At 45.0% G+C, this 12005-nt stretch overlaps 1 protein-coding gene across 6 annotated transcripts in view; it reads right to left on the bottom strand.

Moving 5' to 3' along the window:
* Nucleotides 1–12005, bottom strand: part of ST3GAL3 (ST3 beta-galactoside alpha-2,3-sialyltransferase 3) — a 233839-nt gene that overhangs the window by 134416 nt on the left and 87418 nt on the right. For all 6 annotated transcript variants that reach the window (XM_068141553.1, XM_068141551.1, XM_068141557.1 and 3 more), the window contains one exon: nt 1846–1938. In XM_068141553.1, the coding sequence (XP_067997654.1) occupies nt 1846–1938 (93 nt within the window). The remainder of the gene's footprint in view (nt 1–1845; nt 1939–12005) is intronic.

Below are 12005 nucleotides of genomic sequence, written 5' to 3'. Positions count from 1 at the left end.
ACAATGATTTCATCCATGGGAACAATGTAGCACACATGATCACATTCTCCATCAGCTGAAATCTTTAAATCACACTAACTAATCTGTGAACAAGAGGACACAGTCTCAAGCTGTGCCAGGGGAAGTTTAGGCTCGAGGTGAGGAGAAAGTTCTTCACTGAGAGAGTTGTTAGCCATTGGATTGGGCTGCCCAGGGAGGTGGTGGAGTCACCATCCCTGGAGGTGTTCAAGAGGGGTTTGGACATGGCACTTGGTGCCATGGTTTAGTCATGAGGTCTGTGATCACAGGTTGGACTTGATGATCTTTGAGGTCTCTTCCAACCTTGGTGATTCTTGGTGAATCTATGATTCTATGATTCTGTGACACAGCTCAGAATAAGGGACTATTAATGGCATTTTTCTGGCCTTACCAACTGTACCAAGCAGTCTTCCTTCTTTAGTGTATATCATTTATCTCTGCAGAAGCAGTATGTAATAACACCATGCCATGGAAAGGGCAATTAGGTTTCATTTGTATAAAGAAAAGAAGGCCTTCTACGCCTCTTCTATGGTATTTACATTTAATACATACACAAATACAGATCTGAAAGCACTCAGAAAGTTCTTACAAGATGATGATGATGATAATGTATCTCCCTTCCCTTCCAGCATTTATTTATGTTCTAACCAGAGTTGCAAAATTCACACAGGAGATCATACTGATAATGGTTTGGTTTATGCTGGTGCCTCAACAGCACAGTCTCAGCACTCAGTGTTTTGGTTTGGTTTGAAGGTCTGGCTGCAGTATGTGCTGCTTACAAGGCAACATCAACTTTTTTGCTTTTAACAATTTGAAGTTTGCAGATACCATGTTTGCCAACAAAACCAGATGGAATATACCACCAGTTTTCAGGCTCGGTCTGAAGGCCATGCTGACACATCTTAACCTCTCCATGTGCTCTATGTGCAAGTCATGGAATACCCCCTCAAAGGAAAGAAAACATCTTGTAGTGTTAAAAAGTCTGTGATCAGTTTGCCACCTTTCCCATATGCATTAGAAGCTTGTACAAAGGTCAAATAACCACTCAAATTTTCCATTTGATGAAGCAAACTGAGATACTTGAGCCTCAGGAGCATAATGTTCCTGCTAATCTATCTTCTGAACTGTCTGAACTGTCTTCCAGCAATTCTACAAACTCCCTGAAATGCAGAAGCCACCTGGTGCGTAAGAGAAAGCCAGAAGCTAAATTTAAAAGTAAGTATTGGTCACTGGGTTATGATTACATTCTTTATTTCTGTGAGCTGTTCAACAGTACTGCAACTTCCCAGGTGTGCAGAGGGAAACTAATTCTGAAGAAACCCGTAACACTTAAGCTAACAATAGCTACTCAACACAGTAAGATGCAGAACTTGCTAATAACATGTCTTACACTCTTCAGAATATACTACTGCAAAGTCTGCTGGTATCTGAGGGGTGCTTTACCCTGTTCTTCAAAGTGAAAAGACCAACCAACCAAAGACCACACTTCACTACTTCAGAAAACTTAAGCTGTCACTTCATGGCTGATGCTTCCTAAGGATTTATCATCTGGTACCAGCAGTGAGCTTGACCACATCCTGCGCTGAGGATATAATTTGCTTTATTATTAAAGACACAGAATTCTCTACTCTTTGAGCAAGCAAGTCAGGCTGAAATCAACTCATTGCTACTGACCACACAAATAGCCCAGAATTTCAGCACTGGTCTCCCTTGAACCAACCAAATGAGAGAGTAATGACACTTTTCAAGACACTTTGCAGATCACTTACCTTGAAGGATGGGAAGTCATCAAAGGAAGAGGGACAACAACAACCAGTAATTACTTACTTAGGGAAGATGACAGTCATGAGCGCTGATGCATAACCAGGCTTGCACACTCCCTCAGAGAAATTTGCATACTTTGATGCCAGTTCTGGAGGCCTGTGAAAAAAACATAGAGAATCAGGTCTCCCCTGGCTATGAACTGTCTTTTACCTTTATCTAACTTGTATTTTTCCTTACAGCTTTTCTGAAAAACAGTTGTGAGGAACAACAGCAAACACAGATGAGTGTGCCCAGGTGGCCAGGAGGGCCAATGGCATCCTGGCCTGCATCAGGAACAGTGTGGTCAGCAGGAGCAGGGAGGTCATTCTGCACTGGTTAGGCCACACCTTGAGTCCTGTGTCCAGTTCTGGGCCCCTCAGTTTAGGAAGGATGTTGACTTGCTGGACCATGTCCAGAGAAGGGCAACAAAGCTGGTGAGGGGTTTGGAACACAAGCCCCATGAAGAGAGGCCAAGGGAGATGGGGTTGCTTAGCCTGGAGACGAGGAGACTCAGGGGTGACCTTATTGCTCTCTACAACTACCTTAAGAGAGGTTGTAGACTGGCAGAGGTTGGTCTCTTCTCCTAGGCAACCAGCACCAGAACAAGAGGACACAGTTTCAAGCTTCACCAGGGAAGGTTTAGGCTGGAGGTTAAGAAGAAGTTCTACACAAAGAGATTGATTGCCCATTGGAATGGGCTACCTGGGGAGGTGGTGGAGTCACCATCATTGGAGGTGTTCAGGAGGAGACTTGATGCCATGGTTTAGTTGATTAGGTGGTGTTGGATGATAGGTTGGATGCAATGACCTCGAAGGTCTCTTCCAACCTGGTTTATTCTACTCTATTCTAATCTATTTATTTCTTGCAGTACAGCATCACAGGATAACAACAAAAAACGGAGAGGGTTAAAGTGAAATGTCACTAAACCCACTAGTTTTGCTAAAAGCTTTTCATACTTAGGAAGGTAAAACTTATGGAAGTGAAAACCAAAAAAAAAACCAAAGTAGCATTTTTAGACTTCAGCCTTTCAAGAGGAAGAAAACACAAGCATAATTTTGGCTATTTTGCTACAGAATGAACAAAGTTGAAATGATAGAATATTAATTTGCAGATGCCTTTAGAGCATTTGAAACAAACTGCTGAGCAGTTCTGACAGGCTACCATCAAGGGATGCATGCTTCCAGTATTTGGAACAGACAACATTGTTGCCATACTGTTGAGATGTGTCTTAATCCATCTTGCCCAGTGATTTCAAGGCCAAATTAAGATTATTTAGGGCATTTTCCTTTTTCTTTACAGAAACAAGATCAAGAAGTAAAGATATTGAAATCCTATAAACACTTTTACCACAGATCTACTGAATGACCTGGAAAAAAGCATTTTATTTGTGTCCCTGCTCACCACAAATGAAATAGTTGCATTCATCCTTTCCCTGAAAACATTATAAGGGTTAACTCATTTGTGCTTTCATAATAAGATTAAGATACCTTAGTGTCAGTTACAGCACGAGAATCATTAACATTCCTTCAACAACAACAACAGAGTTTACATGCTCAAAATTCAGTGGAAGTTGCAAGTATTAACTACTGCAAAGAGTCGACTGATGATTATTGTGTTTGTTCTACTGTTTCATTTAGCACAAGGCAAGCAATGAAAGTTTTTTTCCCTGCAGGTCAATCAACAGTAGGAGTCAAATGAAGACAACAATGCACATCTATACTGCAGATCCACAAAAATAGTTTTAAAGACCCCATTATTATCACCATCATGATTTCTTTTGCATGCATCACCGGTGTCCAGTTACTGCTAAATGCAACGAGCATGGATTCAAAGAATTTCAGCTGAGTGGACCCTTGAGCAGAAGACAAAGGCCTGGAGGAACTGTGAGCAGTGATGCAAACAGAATCTTGGCAGGCAAAATTATGTATCTGAACCATAGAATCAATAAGGTTGGAAAAGACCTCAAAGATGATCAAGTCCAACCTGTCACCACAGACCTCATGTCTACTAAACCATGGCACCAAGTGCTACGTCCAATCCCTTCTTGAGCACCTCCAGGGACAGTGACTCCACCACCTCCCTGGGCAGCACATTCCAATGGCTAACAACTCTCTCTGTGAAAAACTTTCTCCTCACCTCAAGCCTAAACTTCCCCTGGTGCAGCTTGAGACTGTGTCCTCTTGTTCTGGTGCTGATTGCCTGGGAGAAGAGACCAATACCCTCTTGGCTATAACCTCCCTTCAGGTAGTTGTAGACAACAATAAGTTCTCCCCTGAGCCTCCTCTTCTCCAGGCTAAGCAACCCCAGCTCCCTCAGCCTCTCCTCATAAGGATTGTGCTCCAGAGCCCTCCCCAGCTTTGTTGCCCTTCTCTGGACACCTTCCAGCAACCCAACATCTTTCTTAAACTGAGGGTCTCAGAACTGGACACAGTGCTGAGTACAGGGGCAGAATGACTTCCCCGCTCTTGCTGGCCACACTATTGCTGACACAGGCCAGGATGCCATTGGCCCTCTTGGCCACCTGGGCACACTGCTGTCACTTAGATGTGTTAAATCTCATGATACATAGCTACAGATGTAACACTGACACAACCCAAATCCACGAGTTTGGTTTCTATAGGTGATATTATATTACACATCTCTAAATGAGAGAGATGAAAGAGCATCTAAAGATGTCAGAATCCACAAGTTGCAATCCTGAAGACTTGTACTGAATGATTTCTGTTCTGACTCTGGTCAGGATCTCTTTAAAAATAGGCAGAGGAAGGATAGGCCCATTGCTGATGGAACACAAGGCTTTAACAGTGCTAAAATATATCCCTTTCTGATACAGTCAAGAGGGACAGCAGAGTGTACAGATCACAGCTCGTTGCAGCATTTTAGAGATGAAGACATGTGGGAAATCTCAATCTTTATCAAGCAAGCCTAAGTGTTGCCAGATTTTTTACTGTTCAAGCAATACACAGAAATGTCTAATACCAAATCTTTAAAAGTAAGTACAAAGCAACTGGAATTTATCTGCAGCCACCATGGCAGTGAGTCATTGCTGGCAAACTTTGCCAACTATTTCAACAGGAGGCCTTTCTCCAAAGACCTCAGTGGTCAGAAAATCTCTTGTGCCACAAACACAGGCATTTTTCTCTTCTCTGATTTAATGGCTCTCTCATGATCAAATTTAAATGTCACTCAGATACCCACCATGGTGTTTCTGCAACAGAATAGCAGGCTGAAACCTCTGTGCATTTGAGTGACACAATGACAATCAGAGCCATATAGCGATGCTGGAGCTGTCAATTACAAAACCACAATGATAGTCAGAGCTGCTACAGCCTGAGGCCCTGAGCTGTTCAGATTTCTTGGATGTGATGAAGTTCATGATCTAGAGTGCCAGAGGCAGAACAATTCTCATAAACCAGTTGTTGCTGACATCTCCTATCATTCACCACTTGCTCATCCCCTTTCTTCCAGCCACACTGAGTCAGCAGGCTACATCAAACTAAAAATGGGCACCTTGCATTTTATATCTACCTAAGGACACATTTTATTTACTTGGTTTCTTCAGATTACACAGGACACACTGTCACAGCCAGCATGCTCACCACCACATGCCTGTATTAGGAGTAACCCAAAGCAAAATACTTAAGAGTAAGGCTGGATACAGCCTTGCTGTTCACTAATCTGTTACCACATGAAGGTCTTCACATGCAAGCTAACATAGTTTGAGAGATATAAATTTGCTTTGTGTTTTTCCTTCCCTGCTAGATTCCCATGCTTTTCCATAAATCAGATGGCAAAACATCCTTCATGAAGTGTCCCATGGACAATTTCCCATTTTTCAAATTCAGCTGTGTAAAACCATGCTAGTTGGTAGTATCATAGTATCATTCAGGGTTGGAAGGGACCACAAGGATCATCTAGTTCCAACCCCCCTGCCATGGGCAGGGACACCCCACACTACATCAGGCTGGCCAGAGCCTCATCCAGCCTGCTCTTAAACACCTCCAAGGATGGGGCCTCAAGCATCTCCCTGGACAACCCATTCCAGGGTTTCACCACTCTCATGGTGAAGAACCTACTCCTCACATCTAGCCTGAATCTCCCCACCTCCAGCTTCATTCCATTCCCCCTAGTCCTATCACTACCTGAGATCCTGAGAAGTCCTTCCCCAGCCTTCCTCTAGGCCCCCTTCAGATACTGGAAGGCCACAATGAGGTCACCTCAGAGCCTTCTCTTCTGCAGACTGAACAGCCCCAACTCCTTTGGTCTGTCCTCATAGGAGAGGTGCTCCAGCCCTCTGCTCATCCTTGTGGCCCTTCTCTGGACACGTTCCAGCACCTCCACATCCCTCTTGTAATAGGGGCTCCAGAACTGGACACAGTACTCCAGGTGTACAGCAGGTACAAAGTTGTGTAACAAAGAAAAAGTGCACCAAACAAAGTGTATGGATCTCCATACTTGATAGCAATGTACCTACTACACTGCTGCATATATTACAGCTTGATTGTGCTTCATCTTTCCAAATGGAAGAAGCAGCATTACTGAAAATACATCCTACCTGACAAAGAGAAGCTGCCTGACAAACCAGCAAAACACGGTGCACAGCATCATATAAGCTTGTACTGGTTTTTGCTCTACAACCCTGAACACTACTTACAATAGATGAGTAAAGAACTATGCACCAAGCCAAGCAATACTGCTTTCTTAGCTCTTGACTAGTACATAGCTTCATCTCACTAGCTCCATTACTGAGCCTGGGAATAGAATAGAATAGACTAGACCAGACCAGACCGGAAAAGACCTACGAGATCATCAAGTCCCACCTATCATCCAATGCTATCTACCAACTAAACCATGGCACCAAGCACCCCATCCAATGGGCAATCACTCTTTCTGTGAAGAATTTTTTCCTAACATCCAGCCTAAACCTCCCCTGGTGCAGCTTGAGACTGTGTCCTCTTATTCTGTCACTGGTTGCCAGGGAGAAGAAACCAGCCCCCACCTGGCTACAACCTCCCTTCAAGCAGTTGGAGACAGCAATAAGGTCTCCTCTGAGCCTCCTCCTCTCCAAGCTAAGCAACCCCATCTCCCTCAGCCTCTCCTCATAGGGCTTGTGCTCCAAACCTCTCACCAGCTTTGTTGCCCTTCTCTGGACATGTTCCAGCAAGTCAAACATCTTTCCTAAACTGAGGGGCCCAGAACTGGACACAGGCCTCAAGGTGTGGCCTAACCAGTGCTGAGTACAAGGGCAGAATGACCTCCCTGCTCCTGCTGGCCACACTGTTCCATATACAGGCCAGGATACCATTGGCCTTCTTGGCCACCTGGGCACACTGCTGGCTCATGATCATCCTACTATCAACCAGTACCCCCAGGTCACTTTCTGCCTGGCTGCTCTCCAGCCACTCTGACCCCAGCCTGTAGTACTGCATGGGGTTGTTGTGGCCAATGTGTAGAACCTGGCACTTAGATGTGTTAAATCTCACGCTGTTGGACTCTGCCCATCAATCACACACTGATGACACAGAAAACTCTTGTAGTAAGCCAGTAAGGGCTATAGTCTCTCTTGTGGAATGAGAGTGCAAATCTCCTCTACATCTTCTGGTTCCAAACATTAATACAGCTCCAGATTCCTATGTGCCTTAGTTACAGTGAAAGCATTAGCTGGGTGGAGGTAAAGAGCTAGCAGAAACAGCAGAAAGGATATCTCAGAATGTCAGGGGCTGGAAGGGACCTTGAAAGGTGATAAAGTCCAACCCCGCTGCCAGAGCACCTAGAGCAGGCCACACAGGAACACATCCAGAGAGGTCTTGAATATCTCCAGAGAGGGAAACTCCACAAGCCCCTGGGGCAGCCTGTTCCAGTGTTCACCACCCTCCCAGTGTTTACATGGAACTTCCTATGCCTCAACTTCCACCCACTGCCCCTTGTCCTGTCATTGGGTGTCACCAAGAAGAGCCTGACTCCATCCTCTTGGCACTCACCCTCTATTTATAATTAATGAGGTCACCTCTCAGTCTCCACTTCTCCAAACTAAAGAGCCCCAGTTCCCTCAGTCTCTCATTGTTCTCTACAACTACCTGAAAGGTGGCTGTAGTCAGGAAGGGGTTGGTCTCTTCTCCCAGGCAACCAGCACTAGAACAAGGGGACACAGTCTCAAGCTGCACCTGGAGAAGTTTAGGCTCGAGGTGAGGAGAAAGTTCTTCACCAAGAGAGTCATTCATCATTGGAATGGGCTGCCCAGGGAGGTGGTGGAGTCACCATTCCTGGAGGTGTTCAAGAGATGACTAGACCATGGCACTTGGCATGCCATGGTCTAGTCATGAGGTCTGTGTTGATAGGTTGGACTCGATCTTTGAGGTCTCTTTCAACCTTGGTGATACTGTGATACTGTCTCTCCTCGTAAGGAAGATGTTCCACTCCCTTAATCATTTTTGTGTCTCTGTGCTGGACTCTGTCAAGCAGTTCCCTGTCCTTGAACTGAGTGGCCCAGAACTGGCCACAATATTCCAGATGCGGCCTCACCTGGGCAGAGTAGAGGGGGAGGAGAACCTCTCTTGACCTACTGACCACACGCCTTCTAATCCAACCCAGAAAGAGATTGGCCTTCCTGGTCATAAGAGCACACCGCTCTTAGACAACTCTCTGAACCATTACATTTTGCTCAGATTTTGTGCAGAAAAAAACCCAACAGTGAGATAATAACTTTATCCAGATTAAATAAGAGAAGCAATTCATAGTCAGTAACCGTAAACATAGGCAGTTTTTAAACAAGTGCCTGCATGAGTGGGAAGCTGAAGGGAAGCAATTATCCTATTCCACTGAAACTAAAATCTGACTATTTTCTTACGAGCCTGGCACACATCCTGAATTCTTAAGAAATTCTGTGCTTCCCTACCCTGTTATGCAGATAACAATCTGAACAAAATTTCACAGTTTGGATAAGTTAAAAATCCAGCTGCTTTCAGAGGATTTACAAAAAGTAACAAGATTTTCTTCTCCTCCTGCTTGCACTTGGCAGATCTGTGCCTCCTTTTACTCTCAACTATGAAAACGTCACCGGGGTTAATTCCTCCATCAAGTCATCCTCACAGGACTGGAATCTAAATCCATTAATAAAAGACAACCCAAATTAGCAATACAAACATGGTGTTTGGACTTCTGAGGAAAAAAAAAGTAATAATAAACTGTCTGCAACTAAGCTCATGTAATTGAACATTACAAAACATACTTCAAGAGGCAGATTCTGCAGCTTCACCTGCCACGTGGAATTTAAATTGGGGGCTCCAAAAACTCAAAAACTTCATCTGCCTGGGGTCATAGTATCACAGTATCACTGAGGTTGGAAGAGACCTTATTCTATACAATTCTATTCTGGGCAGTGACTGGCTGGAAAGCAGCCCTGAGGAGAGAGACTTGGGGGTGCTGGTGGACAAAAAGCTCAACATGAGCTCTCAGTGTGCACTTCCAGCCCGCAAAGCCAATCAGATCCTGGGCTGCATCAGGAGAAGTGTGGCCAGCAGGTCGAGGGAGGTGATCCTCCCCCTCTACTCAGCCCTGGTGAGACCCCACCTGGAGTACTGCCTTCAGTTCTGGAGCCCATATTACAAGAGGGATGTGGAGGTGCTGGAACGTGTCCAGAGAAGGGCCACAAGGATGAGCAGAGGGCTGGAGCACCTCTCCTATGAGGACAGACTGAAGGAGTTGGGGCTGTTCAGTCTGCAGAAGAGAAGGCTCCGAGGCGACCTAATTGTGGCCTTCCAGTATCTGAAGGGGGCCTAGAGGAAGGCTGGGGAAGGACTTTTCAGGATCTCAGATAGTGATAGGACTAGGGGGAATGGAATGAAGCTGGAGGTGGGGAGATTCAGGCTGGATGTGAGGAGGAGGTTCTTCACCATGAGAGTGGTGAAGCCCTGGAATGGGTTGTCCAGGGAGGTGGTTGAGGCCCCGTCCCTGGGGGTGTTTAAGCCCAGGCTGGACGAGGCTCTGTCCAGCCTGACGTAGTGTGGGGTGTCCCTGCCCATGGCAGGGGGGTTGGAACTAGATGATCCTTGTGGTCCCTTCCAACCCTGACTGATACTATGATACAATATACAATTCTATTAACAACAGCAACAGGCTTCACATGTATGGTAGTCAGTTCCCAAGAAGGGACTGAAAGACTTCTTTGCACATCTCATTTTGTAAGGAGAGTCATAATCATCACATCATTTTGACAGCTGGAATCTTCTCGAGTGCAAGACACCATGGAAACAAGATGAACTGATGAACCCTCCTCTTGATACGTGGCTGGAGCCTCACGTTCAGCAGAGGCACTGAGAAGTCTAAGGAACTGTGATTGCAGCTGTGTCAGAAGCGTACAAACGTGGGTTCAAAGAATTGCACGGCCCGATCACGTGATACTTGCTAGCTTTCTAGTTCCAACTGGGGAAAAAAAACCAAACAAAATAGAAAGAGATAGAAAGGAGAAGAAAAGCAGAGTGCTTACACTGAAGGAGACAGGAAGTGCATCGATCACACTATATCCAGCTAAACAGATGTAAATATTTTCAAATGTTACTTCACTATGTAAGCAGATTTCTCAAGGAGGTCTGATGACTGAATAGGAGAGATGGCCCAAATCCCTCTTCCTAAGAATGCTAAATGCATGCTACAAAAATAATGAAGTCCTGTTCTGCTTCTCCACTAAGAATTATGGCTTCTTAGGAAATTAATTTCTTAGCAGCAAAGACAATCAACACATTTTTATTTATTTATTTGGACTCCTGAAGAACACCAGCTGAAGAAGATTAAGTTGAATTCAAGTGCCTCAGAAAAACAAGGTTTTAAAGAGATCCACTGAAACTCATGACTCACTTTCACAGCCCTGAATGAAGACTTAACCCAAAGCTTTTTTAAGTAGTACATGCTGAGCAGAGGGGCGCTGAGAGCCATGAGCACTGCCAATGCCATTCACCCTTGGTCAAAGGGTATCTTTGCACAAGCACACTGAAGAGGTTTCCATCCACAGAAAAGGCAGAAAACCCTCTTCCTTACTAAATTCCACTCCTGGTCTTTGACATACTAAGAATCAGATCACCAGGCAAAAGAAGTTAGAGTAGAGTAGAGTAGAGTAGAGTAGACCAGACCAGACCAGACCAGACCAGATCCAGTTTGGAAGAGACCTTCAAGATCATCATGTCCAACCTATCATCCAACACCACCTAATCAACTAAACCATGCAATCAAGCACCCCATCATGTCTCCTCCTGAACACCTCCAGGGATGGTGACTCCACCACCTCCCCAGGCAGCCCATTCCAATGGGCAATCACTCTCTCTGCGTAAAACTTCCTCCTAACCTCCAGCCTAAACTTCCCCTGGCACAGCCTGAGACTGTGTCCTCTTGTTCTGGTGCTGGCTGCCTGGGAGAAGAGACCAACCTCTGCCTGTCTACAACCCCCCTTAAAGTAGTTGTAGAGAGCAATAAGGTCACCCCCGAGTCTCCTCCTCTCCAGGCTAAGCTACCCCAGCTCCCTCAGTCTCTCCCCATTAGGCTTGTGTTAGCCTTTGCAGTGCTAAATACATAAACATCTTAAGAAATACAGCTGTAAGTGATTTCTCTATCAGAGAGGATTATATCATTGTACCATCTCTTGGAGTTTACAGAAGTTAACAATTCTGCCTGGAGCCGCTCAATTAATCACCTTTTATCAGATCCTCAGACATTCCCGGGCTCCTCGAGAACAAAAGAATCAGGATGCTTTCAAGCTAGAAAGTTTTTCTCTGCTTGTGTTTTAAATAAACAAATAAAGCAACCCAATAAGGAGTTTATAAAACCAGACTCAAAGGATGCAGATGTAAAAAAAAAAGAAAATCCACGCAAATTCCATGGCACATTTTGTACGTGACCTCATGCTGCGTGCTCCTCCAAGCATTGAGTAATACCCCTCATCTCCTGCATCTCCTTTAGCTATTATAAACTTTCCCCTTCTAAAACAAACAAAAAAAAATAATCAAAAAAATAAAAGATTCTGTTGCTGTTATATCATAGTATCATAGTATCAGTCAGGGTTGGAAGGGACCACAAGGATCATCTAGTTCCAACCCCCCTGCCATGGGCAGGGACACCCCACACTAGATCAGGCTGGCCAGAGCCTCGTCCAGCCTGCTCTTAAACACCTCCAGGGACGGGGCCTCGACCACCTC

This window comes from Melanerpes formicivorus, unplaced genomic scaffold (assembly GCF_026170545.1).
Source record: "Melanerpes formicivorus ecotype bairdi unplaced genomic scaffold, bMelFor1.0.p_v2 SCAF_7, whole genome shotgun sequence".
Classification (NCBI taxonomy): domain Eukaryota; kingdom Metazoa; phylum Chordata; class Aves; order Piciformes; family Picidae; genus Melanerpes; species Melanerpes formicivorus.
This window is presented reverse-complemented; position numbering and strand designations above follow the sequence as displayed.